Below are 23,959 nucleotides of genomic sequence, written 5' to 3' on the forward strand. Positions count from 1 at the left end.
TTGCAGCAGCATAGTGTCAGTAGTGTCCTTGACAACCCTGCCAACCTTTGTATCGTCTGCAAACTTGGACATTAAGCCCGATATACCATCATCAATATCATTTATAAATACAGAAAACAATAATGGACCCAACACTGAGCCCTGAGGGACTCCACTAATAACATCAGTCCACGATGAGCAGTGTCCATTGATTACCACTCTCTGTCTTCTCCCCCTCAACCACCCCTTTATCCATAGCAGCAATTTGCCTCCAATGTCACACTGCTCCAATTTGTGTAGCAGTCTTCCATGTGCAACAGTATCAAAAGCCTTTCTAAGATCCAAGTATATAATATCAAAGTTATTCCCTGCATCCAGTTCTTTTGTGACTGCATCATAGTATCCAATCAAGTTGGTCAGGCAAGACTTCCCCTTAACAAAACCAGCTGTGTCTGAGCTATAACTGAAGTCTTGTCTAAATGATCCTGCAGTGCTTCTTTAACCGGTGCCTCCATTAATTTTCCTGGAACAGAAGTTAAGCTCACAGGTCTATAATTACTTGTGTCAGCCTTTGATCCTCCTTTGTGCATTGGGGTCACATTTGCACATTTCCAGTCTATGGGTACCTCCCCTGAGTCCAAGGAAGCTCTCATAATTATGGCTAAGGGTTTGCTTACTTCCTTTGCTGCCTCCTTTAATATAACTGGACAGATCCCATCCACCCTGGGTGCCTTTCTTGTGTTTATCTTCAACAGTTTCTCCTCCACTTTACTCCCAGTTATTTCAAGTTTCTGTAGCTTACTGCTAGAGTTGAATACACCTCTGGCATTCCCCTCGCTGAATAACTCCTCATGTGTGAATGTCGATGCAAAATATTCATTTAGTTTGTTAGCTACCTGAGCAGGATTATCAACACTTCACCCATCAATATCAAGTGGACCAATCTGATTCATCCCCTTCCTTCTAGAGTTTACATAACTAAAGAACTCTTTGCTGTTTTTCTTTGCATCCCTTGCCAAGGATTTCTCGTAATCTGCCTTCGCCTGCCTAACCTCCTTTGTAACTTGGTTGCATATCAACTTGTATCTATCATAGGCTTCTGTGTCATGTGTTAATTTGTATGTATCCCATGCATTTTTCTTCTCTGCCATATGCCTCATTAGTTCATCTGACATCCATTTTGGCCTAAACCTTGAACAATATTTCTTAGTTGGTATGTAAAGCCTAGTAGCTTCCAAGATAAGTTCTTTGAATGCTTCCCATTTTGAATTTGCTGTTGGTAACATCATCAGTTGGTCCCACTGTATAGAATTTAAATACTGTCTCAGTCCATCGTAGTCACCTTTACGGAAGCAATAACCCTTCCCTTTACCCCTAATGGTAGTTACCTCTTTGAGTAAATCCCACTTCAGCACACTGTGATCACTGCCACCTAGTGGTTCATTTATCTGCAGATTCTTAATGCATGAAGAATCACTGCTGATAATCAAATCAAGAGTATTACTCCCTCTAGTTGCCTCCCGAACATGCTGATGTAGAAAACAATCATCCAATAAATCCACAAAAATCCTGCTAGTGTGTGAGTAACCAGCCCCCAAATTCCAGTCAATATCTGGGAAATTAAAATCTCCCATTATAAGACACTCTGATTTACTGGCCCACTCTATTTCCCTGTACGGTTCCTTATTATACTCATCAGAGTCATTAGGCCTATAGCTCACTCCTACTCTCAATTTTTATCTCCCAATGTTTATGTCACACCAAACTGACTCCACACTGCACTGTCCAGCGATGTCGACTGGCTTCACTTCCTTGGTTCTTATGTGTTTCTTAACTAATAACATAACCCCTCCTCCCTTCCTATCCTGTCTATTCTTTCTGTAGACGTTGTACTCCCCAAATTGCAGTTCTGCATCCCTTATATCTGTGTGACACCACGTCTCTGATATCCCAACAATATCTGCCTTCGATGTTTTGAGCAATACCTCAAATTCATCAAATTTATTTACTAAACTCCTAGCATTGGTGTACACGCAAGTATACCTGCACCTGTTTCTATTCTTAGCTACCCTAACACAACCCATGTGTTTACTTGTACCGCAATGGCTCCCAGCAGTCTCTGAAATACCATGCATCTTGTTTTTCAGGCTTCTGCTCATTCTAATAGAAGCAGTGCAAGGATCTCTTTCACCTCTGCCAGTGGCTACTGTCAATCTATTGGTCTTTGTCTCCCCCCAAGCTAGCAGTTTTCCGACCCACCTAACACTGCCTCGATAGCATCAGCAAATTTAGGACAGGATTCTCACTATGGATCACCTTCACGTAATATCACAGCTAATGGAGAAAGCAAATGAATATAAAATACCATTATGCCTGGTATTTGTGGATTATGAAAAGGCATTTGACTAGTCTTAACAATAAGTATAAACCATTTTAATACACTGGTAAAAACATTTAGGGGATGAACAACATGTGCAAATAATATTTGTGCAAAATATGACATACTTACTTCACAATGTAGTTAAAACTAAGTTCCAATCAGCACGTATCAAAAACATTGAAAGAAACTATACAGAGAAGTAATTGCCACTTTATTGGAACATGATACATCAATAGCCAAGTTAATTACATTTAACTATGCTAGTGATGTATCTTTTTAGTTAACTGTACAGTTACAGGAACAGTTTTTGTCGCCACTGTGAATGTGGACAAACAACGAATATGATGTAGGGTCCCCAGCAACCCAGAAACTTTATGTACTTCCAATGCATTCATTGGAAGTACATAAAACATCAATAAAATGCATCAATAAAATCAAAACATCAATGAGTTGTTGCAGAATCAGTCACCACCTTTGTAATTGTTATTTCTAGCTGATTAAGTGTCAAAAATTTTAGTTTTGGGTCTTTTAGAAAGATCTGTTGAGGCATTACAACTTCATTAAAACTGGATCGATAGAAATTTGGCAATTTTATTTTCATAAAATTCTGATTTCTCTATGTACACAAATAAAAGTATGATTTGGATGTTTGAGCACTGCTCTATAAGGAAAAGTCAGATTGACACCAAGCTTTCAGAATTTGCTCTTCTACTCCTTTTAAAGGTTTCAGAATAAATTCTGGTTTGGTATCAGCTTCCAGTTCCCCACCTCTGTATTGGCTTTCTTGTAAATCTGTATTGGTTTCCATGTGGAGCATTATTCAAGAGGGTAAAGTCAGATCAATATCAAACTATCATCATATGTTTCAGTGGCCATTGGAAGCTTTTAGGAATAATTTGGGTTCCTTCCAGTTCCTTCCTCTACTCCCCAGAGAAACATTGCAATAAATTTGGAATAGCTCCTCCAATCCTTTTTTAAGACTTCAGGACTTACTTAGAATATTCTTTTCGTCTTCTGTACCAAATTTCCTATTGACAAGGCAATCCAATCCATATTATACTGCATGTGCACTCCTCTTCCAAAAAAAATAAAATAAAATAAAAAAAGGTCACCTTCGCTCTGCATCACATAAACATCAGATGAATATCACCATATGTTGGGTAGCTGTGAGTAGAATACAGAAATTTGTTTTTAACTCCTTTAACTCATGTTATTTTAATAAGCAAATGCACATGAAATGTAAAGCGATGCATATATTACCTAACATTTCATGCCAAGGCCTTTTAGCCCAAACATGTCCCTCCACCCCATGGATACATCTATGATGCTGATCTGAAATATGGGAGAAAATTTTCCAGCACCCAACCCAGAAGCATTAATTTTTATACATATTTTTATTTTCTCATATTGATTTTAATGCTGTATTACATTGTAAAAAATTTGTTTTTTTATGTATCTTCAATTTTATTCAGTTACAAATTATCTAACCCTTTTCAGGGATTTCTTCTTTTTTTCTGTGGTGTTTTTCTGCTAGAACTAAACCAGCCAAATCACTCAATCATGTCCATCATTGTTTTTATGTATCTACGGTTTACTTATCCTATAAACTTACCTCATATATTCTAAACCTTACAACATCACCTTTTTGCATTAATTCATCAAGAATGTCTCGAACAGGTGAAACAAATAAGTTATCCGTAGCATCAGTGTTTTTTCCAACATGTACTAAAATGGATATGCTATATTTTGCAACAGACAAACTTTCATCCCCTATTAACCTTGCAACACCAGAAAATAAGTCTTCCTTTGAAAGAACATCTGGTAGAACTGAGTTATCTCTGACACATTTATCTATCTACAAAAAAAAATAAAATAAAAAGAAAAATAAATAAAATTATTCTAATAAAAAATGCAATAGAAATGTAAATTTGAAACATTAAGATTGTTTTAACTTCATGCCTTCAGTCAAAGGCACAACATGGTCGGTAATGACAAGGGTGCAGGCTAAGGGAAAAAACTCCCTTTTGAACTCATGCTTGCACATGCACACCTCAACTTCATTTTATAAAAAATAATATTCATTTCTGTATACAAAATAGCTAATTTGAACATGTAATATTTATTCAACTGAAAATTCTTGTTCCTGAGGAAAAACATTATGAAAAAGCTCTTTTCAATTTCATGCTGTACACAAGCAGCATACAAACCTCGTTAACTTTATTTTATGAGAAATAATATTTATTACTCTATAGAAAAATAATATTGCTTGCTTTTTTTACAAAATACATAGTTTATTTGAACATGTAATAGTAATTCAGTTATATTTTTAATTAATATTTGATTACATAATACCAAGTTGTGACATCGACAATTCAAATAGTTATCAAAAATATGTATATACATTAAACAATTTTTAAATTAGCATTAGCAGAGGCATTTGATGCAAGAAAGCAAGCTCATGCAGCATCAGCCAAAAAAAAAAAAAAAAACCCACTTCCACTTCACCCCTCTGTTCGTTCAAAATACCTGTCCAGCTGAGCCTTAAACTTATTTAGGCTATCAACCTCCATCACAAGGGATGGAAGTCTGTTCCACCAACCAACCACCCGCTGGCTAAAGGCAAATTTCCGCACGTCTATCCTACATCTGTCTTTCCTCAATTTGAATTTATGCCCTCTCAGGTGATTTTTCTGAGCTAGAGGAAGAATCCCATCAGCATTGAGCATGCTTAAACCATTCAAGGCTTTATACACCTCTATCAGATCACCTCGCTGGTGCCTAGTCTCCAGACACTGTAATTTGCAAAACTTAAGCCTTTCTTCGTAAGAGCACCCCTTTGTTCCATTCACTAATCTTGTTGCCCTTCTCTGTACTCGTTCCAGCAGCTCTACATCCTTCTTGAAATGAGGCCTCCAGACCTGTATACAGTACTCTAGGTGTGGCCTGACCATTGCCTTATACAATGGAATAATCACCTCCTTATCCCCGCTGGAAAAATTCCTGTATATCATTGACAATACTCCATGAGCTACTCTTGCAGCCCGTCTGCACTGCTCAGAGAACTTCATATCTGCCTGCACAACCACCCCCAAGTCCCTTTCATTCTCTACCACTGTCAGTGTAGTACCACAGAGTTGATACATTGCTCTGGGGTTGCTGTTTCCCATGTGTAGTACTTTACATTTGTCAATGTTAAACTTCATTTGCCACCTCTCAGCCCATCTGCTCAACCTTTCCAGATCCTGTTGCAGCAGCATAGTGTCAGTAGTGTCCTTGAAAACCCTGCCAACCTTTGTATCGTCTGAAAACTTGGACATTAAACTTGATATACCATCATCAATATCATTCATAAACACCGAAAACAACAACGGACCCAACACTGAACCCTGAGGAACTCCACTAATAACATTAGTCCACGATGAGCAGTGTCCATTGATTACCACTCTCTGTCTTCTCCCCCTCAACCACCCCTTTATCCATAGCAGCAATTTGCCTCCATAGCAGCAATTTGCCTCCAATGTCACACTGCTCCAATTTGTGTAGCAGTCTTCCATGTGCAACAGAATCAAAAGCCTTTCTAAGATCCAAGTATATAATATCAAAGTTATTCCCTGCATCCAGTTCTTTTGTGACTGCATCATAGTATCCAATCAAGTTGGTCAGGCAAGACTTCCCCTTAACAAAACCATGCTGTGTCTGAGCTATAACTGAAGTCTTGTCTAAATGATCCTGCAGTGCTTCTTTAACCAGTGCCTCCATTAATTTTCCTGGAACAGAAGTTAAGCTCACAGGTCTATAATTACTTGTGTCAGCCTTTGATCCTCCTTTGTGAATTGGAGTCACATTTGCACATTTCCAGTCTATGGGTACCTCCCCTGAGTCCAAGGAAGCTCTCATAATTATGGCTAAGGGTTTGCTTACTTCCTTTGCTGCCTCCTTTAATATAACTGGATAGATCCCATCCACCCCGGGTGCCTTTCTTGTGTTTATCTTCAACAGTTTCTCCTCCACTTTACTCCCAGTTATTTCAAGATTCTGTAGCTTACTGCTAGAGTTGAATACACCTCTGGCATTCCCCTTGCTGAATAACTCCTCATGTGTGAATGTTGATGCAAAATATTCATTTAGTTTGTTAGCTACCTGAGCAGGATCATCAACAGTTGACCCATCAATATCAAGTGGACCAATCTGATTCATCCCCTTCCTTCTAGAGTTTACATAAGTAAAGAACTCTTTGCTGTTTTTCTTTGCATCCCTTGCCAACGATTTCTCGTAATCTGCCTTCGCCTGCCTAACCTCCTTTGTAACTTGGTTGCATATCAACTTGTATCTATCATAGGCTTCTGTGTCAAGTGTTAATTTGTTAAGTATCCCATGCATTTTTCTTCTCTGCCATATGCCTCATTAGTTCATCTGACATCCATTTTGGCCTAAACCTTGAACAATATTTCTTAGTTGGTATGTAAAGCCTAGTAGCTTCCAAGATAAGTTCGTTGAATGCTTCCCATTTTGAATTTGCTGTTGGTAACATCATCAGTTGGTCCCACTGTATAGAATTTAAATACTGTCTCAGTCCATCGTAGTCGCCTTTACGGAAGCAATAACCCTTCCCTTTACCCCTAATGGTAGTTCCCTCTTTGAGTAAATCCCACTTCAGCACACTGTGATCACTGCCACCTAGTGGTTCATTTATCTGCAGATTCTTAATGCATGAAGAATCACTGCTGATAATCAAATCAAGAGTATTACTCCCTCTAGTTGCCTTCCGAACATGCTGATGTAGAAAACAATCATCCAATAAATCCACAAAAGCCCTGCTAGTGTGTGAGTAACCAGCCCCCAAATTCCAGTCAATATCTGGAAAATTAAAATCTCCCATTATAAGACTCTCTGATTTACTGGCCTACTCTATTTCCCTGTACAGTTCCTTATTGTACTCATCAGAGTCATTAGGCCTATAGCACACTCCTTCTCTCAATTTTGATCTCCCAATGCTTATGTCACACCAAACTGACTCAACACTGCACTGTCCAGCGATGTCGACTGGCTTCACTTCCTTGGTTTTTATGTGTTTCTTAACTAATAGCATAACCCCCTCCCCCTTCCTATCCTGTCTATCCTTTCTGTAGATGTTGTACTCCCCAAATTGCAGTTCTGCATCCCTTATATCTGTGTGACACCACATCTCTGATATCCCAACAATATCTGCCTTTGATGTTTTGAGCAATACCTCAAATTCATCAAATTTATTTACTAAACTCCTAGCATTGGTGTACACGCAAGTATACCTGCACCTGTTTCTATTCTTAGCTACCCTAACACAACCCATGTGTTTACTTGTACCGCAATGGCTCCCAGCAGTCTCTGAAATACCATGCATCTTGTTTTTCAGGCTTCTGCTCATTCTAATAGAAGCAGTGTAAGAATCTCTTTCACCTCTGCCAGTGGCTACTGTCAATCTATTGGTCTTTGTCTCCCCCAAAGCTAGCAGTTTTCCGACCCACGTAACACTGCCTCGATAGCATCAGCAAATATTCTTGCACCCTTTCTATTTAAGTGTATTCCATCCCTGTAGAAGCAATCTCTCCTGTTAACAAGTACAGTCCAGGCTGAAAAAAATTCTACCCCTTGAGCCTTGCACAATCTTTCCAGGGCCGAATTGATCGACAAGGCTCTCATCATATACTCCCTCCTATCGTGTCTGGGCAGAATTGCAGACACTTTCAAATTCAACCCTAATTCTCGGCTTTTGTTCAACAGTGACCTGTACTTGTTAAGTAATTCTGCCGGTCTCCTACTCTTAATATTATTAGTGCCAACGTGTACAACTATATCACCTTTTGTGCCCTTAAAAGATGATATTCGCTCTACAACGTCGTCAACCTTTGCCCCTGGCAGACATACCCTGGTCCTGTTCCACCTATCTTTTTTACAAAGCATGTTCCCCGTTTCCCTGACAATAGAGTCACCAACAACTACTAGTTCCTTCGGGACCAGCGCATTCTGCCTTGGGGGTTGCCTCTGTGTCACGCGATGCCCAAGTGCAAGCTCTGGCGTTGATGTGGGCAGCTGAGAGCTTGATGGACCCCTCAATTTAGTTTCTTCGAGGGCATTCACCCTGTCCTTCAAGCTCTCATATAGGCCCACAAGAACGCCGAGTTGTTGCCTGATATCGATACACTCCTTGCATCGCGCACACACAAAGACATCCCCCTTGGCAGTATCATGTCCCGTACCCGATTGCTCTGCAAACATCAAGCAAACAGTGCATTTTATAAGGCTGTGAGTCAGAGGACAACTGCCCCCTCAGTTCTGCTCTGAGCCACAGCACTTCCATTAGCTTGAGCCTTGTGCTTTGCTGCTCTGGTCTGAGTCATGATTCTATTAATTTATTAATTAATTATAATTAATTATGTTATGTTATTAATTATGTTAAATATAATTAATTATATAACGTTTGTAATCTAAGTCGTTATATGTATTTATTTAAACATACAATTTAACTGCTAACGAAGTTCAACTAACGCTATCTAGTACGGTATATAACTATCGTATCACAAAGGCAGGAAAATTACGAATGGTAGCGGAGTTGAAACACGTGGAAACCCTTACCGATACTTTTATGCAATTACAAGGCCGAGTAAAGAATAAATACGCCAAATTAATCAGAAAATCACAAAATAATGTTATACTACTAAATTTAAATCAAAAGTTTTAGAAAAACAATAATTTCAAATCAATAAATAAGAAAAATCCACTTAGCGGCTTTGAACACGACCTTCTCTAGTAGCCTCGTCAGCCAATAAATGCAACAATATTTAAAAATGCCTTTTTTATGATAACCCCAAACATGAAAGGTACAAGAGCCTATAGCACGGTAGTACTGCATATAGATTTGACTCACTGATTTGATTTTTAATGGTGCATTGGTGGCTCAGACCATAATATGAATTGTGCAAGTTCAACTGCATATGAATTGAAAGCTGAGAAGACTGAAAATACTTTCTGACATTGAAGAGATAAATGAGGAAAGCATAATTCTGTGAGTTTGGAGTTGGGCATCGAATGGATGTTGACTAGTTGAGGCACGAGTATAGGATTGCTTTGGAAGAAAGATGTAGAATTAAAGATGCCAATTCTGAAGAACAGTGTCTACGAAATTATTTACAGAAAAGATATGCAGCAGAAGCTGAATATCTATGGTACAGAAAATGGAGAAAGTTTGTAAAAGAAAGACCATTAATTAACCCGACTTCCACCTTTTGAAGAGTCTAGAAGCTTGAGGAAAGGTTTGGGCGGGGGACACCTCAGATACAAGAACAACATTCCATAGTATGGCAATATGAAATTCATGCATAGTCAGTAGCTGTTTGGAGGAAAAGTAATGGCAAGAACGAAAGTGGAAATCCAAGTTTTTTGAAGCAGAGGAATATTATTTATAATGTGCTTATTCAGGGGAGGTCAATAGTGAGAGTAATCCCCAATAAAGATATATGATCTTATCTAGAAAAACCCCATCTTAGGTATGTTGCCAGAAAAGAGTGGAACTATACTGGTATGATCACAAGGATAAACCGTGGGAACTTAAAAAGAAGACTCTTGCACTTGTTTATAAGGTGATCTTTCTCCCAGTAATCACCTGTGGTGCAGGCAACTGGTTTACTAGAGCAACTCTGGCCAGGAATAGGGCTAAATTAGACAATCCAGCAGATCACACTATTGACCATCACAAAGGCATGTTCGTACTGTAAGCACATCTGCTCTTCAGGTGTTAGCAGGTACACTCCCTCTGGATTTAGAAGTAGTAGTAGTAGTGGCATGTGATGCAAGAAAGCAAATGTATGAGCTTATGCAGCATCAGCCAAAAAAAAAAAAAAAAAAATCACACCATTCCCTCCAAATGCCTGTCCAGTTCCTCCTTAAATTTATTCAACCTCTCAACTTCCACAACGACGGATGGAAGTTTGTTCCAGCAATTAACCACCCGCTGGCTAAAGGAAAATTTCCGCACATCTATTCTACATCTGTCCTTTCTTAATTTGAATTTATGCCCCCTTAGGTTCGTAATCTGAACAAGTGGAAGGTTCCCATCAGAATTCAGCGTGCTCAACCCATTCAAGGCCTTATATACCTCAATCAGATCACCGCGCAGGTGCCTAGTCTCCAGCCACTGCAATTTGCAGAACTTAAGCCTCTCTTGGTAAGAGGATCCCTTCATTCCCCTCACCAATCTTGTTGCCCTTCTCTGTACACGCTCAAGTAAATCTACATCCTTCCTAAAATGAGGCCTCCAGACCTGTACGCAGTACTCAAGCCGTGGCCTGACCATTGCCTTATACAGAGGGACAATCACCTCCTTTTCCCTGTTAGCAAAATTCCTATATATCATTGACAAAACCCCATGACCTGCCCTGGCAGCCTGTCTGCATTGCTCAAAAAACTTCATATCTGCCTGCACAATTACTCGCAGGTCTTTTTCATTTTCTACCACCTTAAGTGTAGTACCACACAGTTGGTACGTTTCTCTGGGGTTACTTCTACCCAAATGTAGTACTTTGCATTTGTCAAGGTTAAACTTCAGTTTGTTCTTCTTAGCCCATCTGCCCAAATTATCTAGATCCTGTTGCAGTAGCACACTGCCATTACTGTCATTAACAACCCTGCCAACCTTTGTATCATCTGCAAACTTCAACACTAAGCCTGATATACCTTCATCAATATCATTGATAAATATACAAAACAACAGTGAACCTAACACCGAACCCTGTGGGACTCCACTAATAACATTAGTCCAAGAAGAGCAGCACCCATTGATTACCACCCTCTGTCTTCTAGCACTTAACCATCCTTTTATCCATTGTAGCAACTTACCCTTAATACCATTCTGCTCCAATTTGTACAATAGTCTTCCATGCGCAACAGTGTCAAAAGCTTTCCTGAAATCCAAATATATGATACCAAATTATTTTTCGCATCCAGTTCCTTTGTAACCACATCATAATATCCTATCAAATTTGTCAGACAAGATTTTGCATTAACAAACCCATGCTGTGTCTGAATTATTGCTGCAGTCTTGTCTAGATGCTCCTGCAATGCATCTTTAACCAGTGACTCCATTATTTTACCCGGAACAGAAGTTAAACTAACTGGTCTGTATTTACTCGTGTCACCCTTCGATCCCCCTTTGTGAATTGGGGATACATTTGCACATCTCCAGTCCGTGGGAACCTCCCCTGAGTCCAAGGATGCTCTCATAATTATGGCTAAGGGTTTGCTTAGTTGCTTTGCCGCCTCCTTTAATATACCTGGATAGATCCCATCCACCCCAGGTGCTTTTCTTACGTTTAACTTCAACAATTTCTCTTCCACTTTGCTCTCAGTTATTACAAGATCATTAAGCACCCTGCTACAATTTGATAACCTTCTGCCATTTTCAAACCTTAATAATTCCTCACGTGTGAATGTAGATGCAAAATACTCATTCAGTTTGTTTGCTATCTGAGCAGGATCATCAACAGTCGAACCATCGATGTCAAGTGGACCAATCAGATTCATCCCCTTCCTTTTAGAGTATATAAGTAAAGAAATCCTTGCTGTTTTTCTTAGCATCTTTTGCCAAGGATTTCTCGTAATCTGCCTTCGTCTGCTGAACCTCCTTTGTGACCTGATTACAGATTAACTTATATCTGCCACAGGCTTCTGAGTCGCTTTATGTGCATGCCATGCATTTTTCTTCTCTGTTACGAGTCTCATTAGTTCATTTGACAACCATTTAGGCCTAAACCTTGAACAATATTTCTTAATAGGTATGAACCTTTTAGTAGCTTCCATGATTAATTCCTTGAATGCTTCCCACTTAGAATTTACTGTTGGTAACATCGTCAGTTGATCCCACTGTACAGAATTTAAAAACTGTCGGAGACCACTGTACTCGCCTTTACGGAAGCAAAAACCCTTTCCTTTACCCCTGATGGTAATTACATCTTTAAGTAAATCCCACGTCAGTACACTGTGATCACTGCCACCTAGTGGTTCTTTTATCTGCAAATTCCTAATACATGAATGATCACTACTGAAAACCAGATCAAGAGTATTACTTTCTCTGGTTGGCTCTCGAACATGCTGCTGCAGAAAACAATCATCCAATAAATCCACAAAAGTCTGACTAGTGTGTGAGTGCCCAACCCACAAGTTCCAGTCAATATCTGGGAAGTTAAAATCCCCCATTATAGGACATTCCGATTTACTAGCCCACTCTATTTCTCTGTACAATTGTTCATTGTACTCATTCAAGTCATTAGGCCTATAACACACTCCTACTCTTATTTTTGCTTTCGCAGTGCTTATGTCACAACAAACTGACTCAACAGTGCACTGTTCATCTATATCAACTGGATGCACTTCTTTTGATTTTATGTTTTTCTTTATTAACAGCATAACACCTCCTCCCTTCCTATCCTGTCTATCCTTTCTGTACACATTGTACTCCCCAAATTCCAGTTCGGCATTCCTTATATCTGTGTGACACCACATCTCTGCTATCCCAACAATATCCGCCTTTAATGTCTTGACCAACACTTCAAATTCATCAAATTTATTTACTATACTTCTAGCATTGGTATACATGCAAGTATATATGCACCTATTCTTATTCTTAATTACTCTTACACATCCCATATACCCACCTGTTTCACGATGACTGCCATCCGTCCCTGAAACCCCCAACACCCCTCGCTCCAGGTCGCTACTTATTCTAATAGAAGTTGTGCAAGAATCACCTTCACCTCTGCCTATGGCTACTGTTAAACTATTAGTCCTTGTATCTCCCCAAGCTATCAGTTTTCCGACCCACCTAACACTGCCTCGATAGCATCAGCAAATATTCTTGCACCCTTTCTATTTAAGTGTATCCCATCCCTGTAGAAGCAGTCTCTCCTGTTAACAAGTACAGTCCAGGCTGAAAAAAATTCTATCCCTTGAGCCTTGCACAATCTTTCCAGGGCCGAATTGATCGACAAGGCTCTCATCATATACTCCCTCCTATCGTGTCTGGGCAGAATTGCAGACACTTTCAACTTCAACCCTAATTCACGGTTTTTTTCATCAGTGACCTGTACTTGTTAAGTAATTCTGCCGGTCTCCTACTCTTAATATCATTAGTGCCAACGTGTACAACTATATCACCTTTTGTGCCCCTAAAAGATGATATCTGCTCTACAACGTCATCAACCTTTGCCCCTGGCAGACATACCCTGTTCCACCTATCCTTTTTACAAAGGATGTTCCCCGTTTCCCTGGCAATAGAGTCACCAACAACTACTAGTTCCTTTGGGACCAGCGCAATCTGCCTTGGGGGTTGCCGCCGTGTTGCGTGATGACCAAGTGCAAGCTCTGGCGTTGATGTGGGCAGCTGAGAGCCTGATGGGCCCCTCAATTTAGATCTTTCGAGGGCATCCACCCTGTCCTTCAAACTCTCATATAGGCCCATAACAACGCTGAGTTGTCGCCTGATTTCCTTACACTCCTTACATCGCGCACACACAAAGACATCCCCCATGGCAATATCATGTTCCGTTCCAGATAGTTCGGCAAACATTTCACAAGTTGCACATTTTTTTAGGCTGTGATGCGTTGGACAATCGCCCCCCCCCTCAGTTCTCCCCCGAGTCACAGCACTCCTGCCACTTTGTGCCCGTTGCTTTGCTGCTCTAGTTTGGGGCATGATATTTTAAATTAATAAGATCAATAAATTAAATTAAATTAAATGTCAATACTACGCTATCTAATAGAAACAGTGAAGCGTATTACTGTTTCTATAATTATACATTAGAGCTACCTCAATTAAAAATTTAAATTCCCTATCACTATATACAAAAAACAATGCCTGCAAGATTCGAACGGACTAACGGTTTTATAAAGTATTACGTATATCTACAAAAACTGTTTATATAAATTAAAATAAAAATAACCAGCGTAATTAGAACTATAAGACTACGTATTAAGTACAATATAAAATAACAATTATGTAAATAAAAAGCAAACACTTATCGTTTTTTTCAGAGCCTGTAAATCGCAGCTGTATTTTCTAAAGAGAGTCAGCGCCCTCTTGTCTAATAAGAAGCTTAAATTACAGGCTTAATAGACATATACCAACAGCTTCTCGGGTATAACCTTAAACTTATATAAGGCAATCTTCCTCTCAGTAATCACCTTTGGTGCAGGCAACTGATTTACTAGGCCAACTCTGGCCAGGAACAGGGTTAAATTAGACACAATCTAGCAGATCATACTATTGACCATCACAAGGGCACGTTGTACTGTAAGCACACGTGATCTTCAGGTGCCAGTTGGTACACTCCCTCTGGATTTATAAGTAATAAGAAGAGGCTTAAAGGACAAATACCAACAGACTTTTTGGGTATAACCCTAAACTTGGATTGTGACTTAAAGAGAGGGAGATAGAGAGAATGAGAATTCTGGATACTCTCTCCAATAACTACAGCAAACTAGATGGGATGAAACTACCAAAGGTGAAGTCCCTAAGAGGTTCCTTCCTCAGGTAACCACAGTTCCTCCCTGGTATGCTCCTAGTCTCTATGCAACCTTCTAGCTTACAGGGCACGGTTCCCCGAATGCAAAACTATGTCAACTAGGACTCATCCAGGATCCTAAATTACCTGTGGAGGAACAAATGAAAATTGGGGACATGTTCTATATGACTGTCCATTCCCGTAGATGTCAAAGATAGGACCAATAAATCATGGAGATGAACACCTACTCGTCTCTGATGAAACATACTATATGGCCTTCTGTGACTTTGCTCAAAAGGTCTTTGAATTAAAGAGAGGTAGTTAAGTTATGACTACCCAGACTGACACCTCCCACTTTGATAATCACAACTAGGACCATGACAATTCCCAATATACACAAATCTAAATAAGACAGGCCTTTCAGAATGTTTCCCATCCAAATAGAATATTCATTTGTGTTTGTGAGAAATGAGTCCACTTAACCTGCAAAAAAAACCTAAAAAAACCATCTGTCCCTGTCCTATTGAAGGTATTGTTGTACTGAGAGAAATAAATGTCGGCATGGGGAGAGTATGAGAATGTCCATTAAGTGTTTAATATGTGTTAAATTGTACCTTTGAATATGTATATTCATTAAAAAAAATCTCAACTATGCAGGTTAAGTTGAATAAATGTGTATGAATACCCAGTTATCTGTGTAAACCATGCAATAGCTAAGTGAATGCTTGTGACCAGATGCTCTGGACTAGACTTATTGGAGGTAGAGGCTTTTAAGAAATTTGTTTCAGTCTTCTCACAATTCCCTCACCTCTACAATCATTGCCTTGCCTATAGGAATATTCCTCACCCCAAGGAAATTGCTAATCTTAAAAAACCCAGAGAAGCCACCTACTGAGCCCAGAGCTTATCAGCCGATAGCTCTGCTACCTGTGCTGGGTAAACATATTAATTACATCCATAAAAATAAAATAAAAAATATAATATATAAATAAGCAAAAATAATAATAATTAAAAAAATATATAAGATGTGTAATCACAGAATGAATGAATTGGTCGTGTGCATAAACTTTGTAATGACCAAGTGACTCACATGTCCTGCCTATTATAAAAAAAAAATGTATGTGATGTTTTATTCATTTCATGATGAGAGAGTGCAAGAGTTACTTGGGCTCTGTGTTACAGTTACTTGGGCACCTGAATATATGTTAAAAAAATTGTGCATTGTAGGAATGATTGGTGTGGATGTATTGTGTTCTCATGGTAGACAAGAAGCAGTCTATCTTGGGAGTCCCCCCACTACCCTGCTGCCACCATGCTGTTTCCTTCTCTTAGCATGGCATGGGATGTTGACATTTGTTTCAGCTGGCCTGACCAGTGTGGGATGTCTCCTTTTGACTGAGCAGCCAAGACAGTGACTTGTACCCCCACTTAGGGCACTCTGGCCCAGAGACTAACTCCCTTCTTTCCCCAGGGCCATCCCACTCTCTCTCCTGTGGGCTCTACCACCCTAAATACTTTCTCTGCTCTTAACAGTCACCCCCCTTGTGGTTGCCTCCACAGAGTGCCACTCTGTCCCTTTATCTTCTAATTCTTGGTGGAAGTCTTCTTACTATTCACCCCTTCGCCCTTCCTCCTTTTCTCCAAGGTTCAAACTGTCACCTTCGCACTTGTTTCTAATTATTTATTTTTTTTTTTTTTAAGGTGATCTTTCTCCCAGTAATCACCTGTGGTGCAGGCAACTGGTTTCCTGACAAGCCTGAGCTTTGCCAGGGTTTGTTCACTCCACCGGAGACTTATGCAACCCTATACTGCATGGCCCACCTCCATGTGGCAAAGGATAGGCAATTGAGGGGAGGGGGGTTAGGAAGGATGTAGATGTGCTGATGCAGGTAGAGAAAAGGGCAACAAGATTGGTGAGGGAGAAAAAAGGGGGGGGTGCTCTTACCAAGAAAAAATTCAGTTCTGCAAATTGAAGCATCTGAAGACTAGGCACCGGCAAGGAGTTCTGATTGTGGTGTTTAAAGCTTTCAATGGATTGAGTAAGGTCAATGCTGACCTTACTCAGACCACATGAGGGGGCATAAATTCAAACTAAGGAAGGATGGTTCGGGGTAGATGTGAGGAAATTTGTCTTCAGCCAGCAAGTGGTCGATTATTGGAACACACTCCCATCTGCTTGATTTTTTGCATTATTTGCCTCTATTAATACTGAATGTGGTGCTGAGGATTGCAGATGATGTTGAGAATTTGGACGGCACAGGGCAAAGGTTCTGCGGAGGTTGTGTTCCCAATGTATGCAGAAATTGTGGACCCATGCCTGGAACGCAGTGTCTAAGTGTGGAAACCATAACTGGATAAGGACATTGGGCATTTTTTTTTTTTTTTTTTGGTAGTTGTTGGCGCATCGGTTTCTGTGGCCATAATGCACCTCCCAAGGTTTTTGCAGTACTTTGATCCAAGCCCAAGGCGGGATTCAAACTCGCGACCTTTAGGTTGCCAGGCAGGCACTTTACCCACCCGGCTAGCCCGGTCGGCACACACTGGGCATCTTGAAAGGATTCAGGGAAAGGTAACATGCCTGGTGAGATCAGCAAAGGGCATTCTCATGGGGAAGGACTTTGGATATATGTGATACAGAACTTGATGGCTTAGTGGCTTAACATCTTGGGAGACCTGACTGAGATCTATAAGGATCTGAGTAGTAAACAATAAAAGCTATGAGGGCAAATTTATTGTTTTAAATGATTCCAGAGGTAAGTGCCATGGATTCAAATTGCAGGAAAGGAGGCTTAGACTTGGATTTTCTTTTGGCCAGAGTTGTTAATTACTGGAATAAGTTGCATCCATGGTTGGCTGAGATAACTGCTTGGGGAAATTCAGAAGTTGGTTCGATGGGTTTATTTTATTTTTCTATTTATTTTGTGGCTGGTGCCATACTGAACAACATGAAAGGCAATGTAATGTATGTTTCATCTCTCACTGCACAGCCACAGTGACTTATTTGCCTTCCTAAATCTAATATGTCTTTCAAAGTACTGAACTGTGAACAAAATTTTTCATATTTCAATCCACGCTCACTCTCTCTCTCTCTCTCTCTCTCTCTCTCTCTCTCTCTCATGCACATCATGCTTGTAAGAATAATGAAACTTAAGCAGATGTTGTCATGATCTCAACATGTGCTGCGTAAGATTTCCAATTATTACTAAGGGAGTATAATTATAACAATAAACAATTCACATTTGGCATTCAGAACATAACTTTTTTTATTTTAACTGCCATATACAAAGAAATATGAAGTACTGTTTTACCTGCTTTAGTATTAGTTCCCTGACTGATGATGATGGATGTTTTAATCCTTGGATTAATTCCTCAGTAAATATACATACTAGCTCTTTACAGTTTAAACTAGAAAGAAGTTTGTCTAATAGTTCAGTAACAGCTTCAAGCTCCTCACTGTTAAAAGAAATCCAACCTGAATACATTTCATTACAACACAAATTATGATAGAAAAACTTTTTAAGCACTACTTAAAAATTATCATAATATGATACTTAATCCATAACATCTAATTTTCAAGACAGATGTAGTCTAAGGGACTAACAGTTTTTTGACCATAGTAATTGTTATGATTTTATATTAATATTCTCTTTATTCAGTTTATTGACAAGTATATTAAGTGCTACACGTATCTACGTGAAACTTTTTTTGGATTTGTTGATTCATTTCTCAATTCACAGAATCAATGCATTTATTTTACTCTTGACATTTAGAAAAACAGCTCTCACCCTATCCTGGACATGGAGGTCAGCATATTCTACAACCACATCCACATATCAGTGTACAGAATGCAAGCTTTCTTCACCAAAACTCTTATAGGCTTTCTGTATTTGTGGTGGTCTTTAACCATCATTGTAATAATCCCACTGGTGTCAAATTCTGTTGGTGTTCACCAGATCATTCACAAATTCATTCCTTGCCAATAGCCCTCCCCAACATAGCACCTTTCTGCCCAAAAACATGGGTCATTGCATATTTCCAGGGCAAAACTCTCCCTTGGAAACAGTGGCACCTATCTATAGGCTGACACTGGAGTGCCAAATTATTTATGTAGGTTAGTCTTATAAATTACTCCAAAAATACCAAGTTGAGGGAGATTAATAGGGATGCAGCATTTCATGCTATTTACAAAAACCAAATTCTTTGACCTGAGAATCCCTCCATCCTATGTGCTGAACCCCACAAATAAAGTTTAATTTATATTTAACATGGCCAAGACAGAAGAGTTTATAAATTCATTGTGACTGCATACAAACTGAATTATTGAGGGCAACTGGATTTTCGGTACCATAGCTTACAATATTTTTCATGGTAGCATGAAAGAACAAACCCGCAACTGCAGTCCAGTGACTGTACGACCACTGGATGCGAAAGAAAGAGAATCTGGAAGGTATTTTCATTCAAATAATTATGAATATAAAATAAGCAAAAATAGGAACAGAGTTAATGTCTCCCCATCACCATGGCTAAATCTAAAGCCTTCCAACTACAATACTCTTCAAAAATTAACCTCCAGGAATCCCTTCTTTTTAAAGATCTACTAGAATGGTTAACAGCCACAATAGGTCATCCACATATCTGAGAGACAAGGATATCAACGGGAGGTCGCATGGACAGCGATCCCGCTGGAAGTCAGCATTTGCGAACTGGTTCCCGAGGCATTGAAAGGTGGTAGATGACTTTCATCAACCAGTGAAATACCACCACTTTGCTTATTGGAGGCTTGAAGTGGTGAAAGCCATGTTTAGTCTCTAGAGCAAAGTTTCCGGCATCCCCCTCCCCCATACTTCTCCTTCAACCCATGCACGGTACTAAGTACTATAGATTTTGATACCTTTCGTGTTTGGGGTTTTCATAAAAAAAAAAAAAAACCTACAACCACAGTCCAATGTGCTTTATCTCTTGTTTCCCAGATTTCTAGGAATGTGAGCCTTTTGTAACTGCAGTTCTTCCTATACTGGTTAGTTTTTGTTTTATCCATTACACCTTTTGTTAAAGCTTTTAGTCTATAATGTAATTTATTTAGCCCTATAGCTAATGTCCATTCCACTAAAAGTGGTCTCCAAAGAGGGACTAATTTAATAAAACCTATTTTTTTAAACACAGTTAGTGTAATTTTATTGCTATATGTGTATGCATCGATGTACATTTCTCACATGCGAAATCCTTGTTGTGGAATTGAGACATGGAACTTATGACCTATGTTGAGATGTGGGAAGCTGGAGAGTGTCAAAAGAGAAATGCACAGGAATGGTACTGATGTGCTTGGAGTGGAGGAGACATGATGGAGTGAAGTGGGTGAATTTGAAAGTGGAGACTATAAAGTTGTGGACTCGAAGTAATGGTGGACAGAGGGGGGGGAATAGCAATAATTATGACAAGAAGATTCATGACAGCACTGGTTGATGTGGAATCGCTGGGACATAGACTCATAGTAGTCAGATTTTCAGCAAAACTGGTCAACATGGTGATTTACATACAATTTACAAGTATATATGCCAACCTCAAACAGTGCAGACGAATTAGTTGAGGAGACATATGAGCAGTTGGAGGAATTAATACGGAAAACTAGATCAAGAGACAACATGATAATTATGGGGACTGGAATGTGCTGGTTGGAGAGAGAAGGGAAGAAAAGGCTGTGGGGACTTTGGTCTATGAGTGAAAAACACTAGAGGACAACGTTAGTGGAATTAGTAAAGAAGAGATCAATGGTAGAAAATATGTGGATTAAGGCTCCACTATGCAGAGAATATACATGGAAGAATCCTGGTGACTCACGAAAGTACCAAATTGATTACATCTTAGTTAAACAGAGATATTGTAACCAAGTGAAGAAAGCAATGTCCTTTCTGGGAGTGGACAGAGATTCAGCCCACTCACTTTTGAAGATGAACGTGGAACTAAAATTGAAGCATTTAAATAAAAGAAAATTGTTCATGAGATAGAACATTGAAAAATTTAGAGAGGAGAGAACAAAAAATGTATTTCAAGAACTGACCAATAATATTGCTACTGAAGAGATGACAACGATCTAGAGAAAAATTGGTCTTTAATTAAGGAGATGACTCGTAAAGCTGCAACGAAGGCACTGGAGAAGAGTGAAAAAATTAGGAGGAAGTCTTGGATCAAAGATGCTATACTGCAGAAAATGGATGAGAGGAGAAGACTTAAAGGCCTAAAAAATGAAGAGGACCAAAGGAACAGGAACTATCGCAGATTGAAGAATGAAATTGATAGAGAATGTAGGAAGGCAAAAGAACAGTGGTGGGCAGAGAACTGTCAAGAGATTTAAACACTCAAAAAACAAGGACAGGTGGACTTGGCACAGAGAAAAATCAGAGTTAACAAAAAGGAGTAACAGAATTTAAACAAGAGCAATGCAGGATGAAAAGGGAATGACAGTACTGAATTTCGAAGAACAAAAGGAAAGCTGAAGAAATTTAGAAATTTATAAAGATACAATACACATGGAGAAATATGGCATTAAAAGAACAAGAAAACATGGAGGAGGAAATATCTAAAGAAGAATTCAATGCAGCCTTAAAGTCTCTTAGCAATAACAGAGCACCAGGAATCAACAACATATCTGCAGAGCTTTTAAAATATAGTGGAGAAAATCTGAAGAAATCCTTATTTGAACTGATAAAGAATATGTACAGGGATGAACAGTAGCTAGAGGAATTCTATACATAAATCACAATCCCCACACCCAAGACGATGATACCAACAGTATTCCAAGACTACAGAACTATAAGTCTTATTACCCATACATCAAAGATTCTGCTGAAAGTTATCAAAGTCCGTATGGAGAAAAATATTGAACAATTTCTAGATAACTCAGTGCAACTTTCCCAGAGGCAGATCAACAAGAGATGCCACTGGAACCTTGAGAGTGTTGGGAGAGAAAATGTATAGCATGGGAAGAAACCTTTATGTGTGTTTCGTGGATTACAATAGGAACAGTTCTCTCCAGTAATCTCGAGAGAACTGTTCCCACTGCTTGAGAAAATTGGATGCAAGAAGATTATTGGACTGATTTATGACTTATAGAAGACAAAATGTGAGGATAAGCGTGAGAGGAAAACTGACAGAAAAATCTCAAGTTAAAAAGGGCGTACAGGGATGCTTACTTTCACCTGGATTGTTCAATGCCTTTGCCGAACTGATAACAAAGGAGGCACTTGAGAGTAAGAAGCGGGGAGTTAAAATAGGAGAAAATAACATACAGGCTATTAAGTTTGCAGATGATCAGGCCATTCTAGCAGGTTACCCTGCTACGCTGCAAAAAATGATTAGAAGACTAAATAAGAAAGTGCTAAAGTATGGAATGAGGATAAATGTGATGAAAACAAAGGCAATGATAATTGGTAGAAGGACAATTTCATTCTGAATTAAGATCAATGGAGAAAGAATAAAACAGGTAGATCACTTTAGGTATCTGGGGCAGTTACACAGGACATTTCATGTCAAACAGAGATTCAAACCAGAATTGCAATGGCAAAACAATCTTTCAAGAATAAACTGTTGTTGATTATACAGGTGATGATGTCACAGGAAATTAGGAAGATAATAATGGCATATATTTGGTTGGTAGCACTATATGCAGCAGAGATATGGATTCTTACAAAGAGAGACAAAAAGAGACGTGAAGCCTTCGAGATGTGGTGCTGGCACAAGATGGAAAAAATTAAATGGACTGAAAAAGTGTCAAATGAGAAAGTATTAAGACGTGCCCAAGAACAAAAAAAAAAATTCTATATAGAATAAGATCAACCAGACTTAAATGGGCGGTTTGCTTCTGGATGCCATGGAGGGGAGTGTAGAGGGAAATGCCCTAGGGCAGGGGTGGCCAACGAATCGATCGCAATCTACCAGTCGATCGCGGATTTAATTTCAGTCGATCACAACGAATTTTAAATATACAGTCATCCCTCGATTTGTGTAATGAAATTTTTGAGATGGTAGATCGTGGCACCTTTTGAAGGAAAAAAGTAGATCGCATCACAAATTAAGTTGGCCACTCCTGCCCTAGGGGAAGACCAAAAAATATCTTCATCGGGCCATAATTGATGAAGCAGGCCTTCAAAAGTTTGAAGAATTAAAACAAACAGCACAAGAGAGACAAAGGTGGAGACAGGTGAGCAGAGGAACTGACCATTCGCAAGACTGAATTACTGGATGATTACCATTACTACACTTACCATTCCTGGATTGTCTTATTAGAGAGAAGCAACATTTTTTTTTATGAAAACCCCAAACACGAAAGGTACCAAAACCTATAGTACCTAGTACCGTGCATGGGTTGGAGGAGAAGTAGGGGGGGGGAGGGGGATGCCGGAAACTTTGCTCTAGAGACTAAACATGGGTTTCACCACTTCAAGCCTCCAATAAGCAAAGCGGTGGTATTTCACCAGTTGATGAAAGTCATCTACCACCTACAAATATTTAGATGGTTGTAAATGAAAAAGACTTGGGACTAACTGTATAATCCAAAATGAAGTTTTCTCAACAATGCAGACATGCTACCTGGAGTACGTGGTGTTTAACCTAAAATGCTAAAATTTTAGCACCTAAGATGATAAAACATCACATTACAATTGCAGATGGTAACATTATCAGTTGGTCCCACTGTAAAGAATTTAAAAACTGCCTACGATCATTATAGTCACTTTTATAAAAGCAAAAGTATGCCTCTACTAATGCTAATGAAGTGTCTCCCAACCTGTGATCCACATAACTTAAGAAAGTGATCTGCAGGAAATGACAATAAAACAGCTTTTTTGTGGTAGGCAACAATCCCATCAACAGTGATAGGAAATACAAGGTATGCCTATAACTACTACATTATGAATCAACAGGGATTACATTTATTTTAGATATAGGAAGCTTCTTTTCCAACCAACTCTCCTAGTCCAACTCGCTAATAATTCTTGGGTAAGGCGATATCAATTTTTCAAAACATGTGGGACATCTTCCCCACTGTCAGAACCGTAGTGTTCAGACCATATGG

At 39.2% G+C, this 23,959-nt stretch overlaps 1 protein-coding gene across 1 annotated transcript in view; it reads right to left on the reverse strand.

The window, feature by feature from the left end:
• Nucleotides 1–23,959, reverse strand: part of LOC150089603 (26S proteasome non-ATPase regulatory subunit 5) — a 74,392-nt gene that overhangs the window by 45,063 nt on the left and 5,370 nt on the right. Inside the window, exons 2-3 of the mRNA XM_090368686.1 lie at nt 18,198–18,342; nt 3,972–4,214 (exon numbers count right to left, since the gene is read on the reverse strand). Coding sequence (XP_090224812.1) covers nt 3,972–4,214; nt 18,198–18,342 — 388 coding nt within the window. The remainder of the gene's footprint in view (nt 1–3,971; nt 4,215–18,197; nt 18,343–23,959) is intronic.

Source organism: Mastigoproctus giganteus, chromosome 2, assembly GCF_048544385.1.
Source record: "Mastigoproctus giganteus isolate SK-2022 chromosome 2, ASM4854438v1, whole genome shotgun sequence".
NCBI lineage: Eukaryota > Metazoa > Arthropoda > Arachnida > Uropygi > Thelyphonidae > Mastigoproctus > Mastigoproctus giganteus.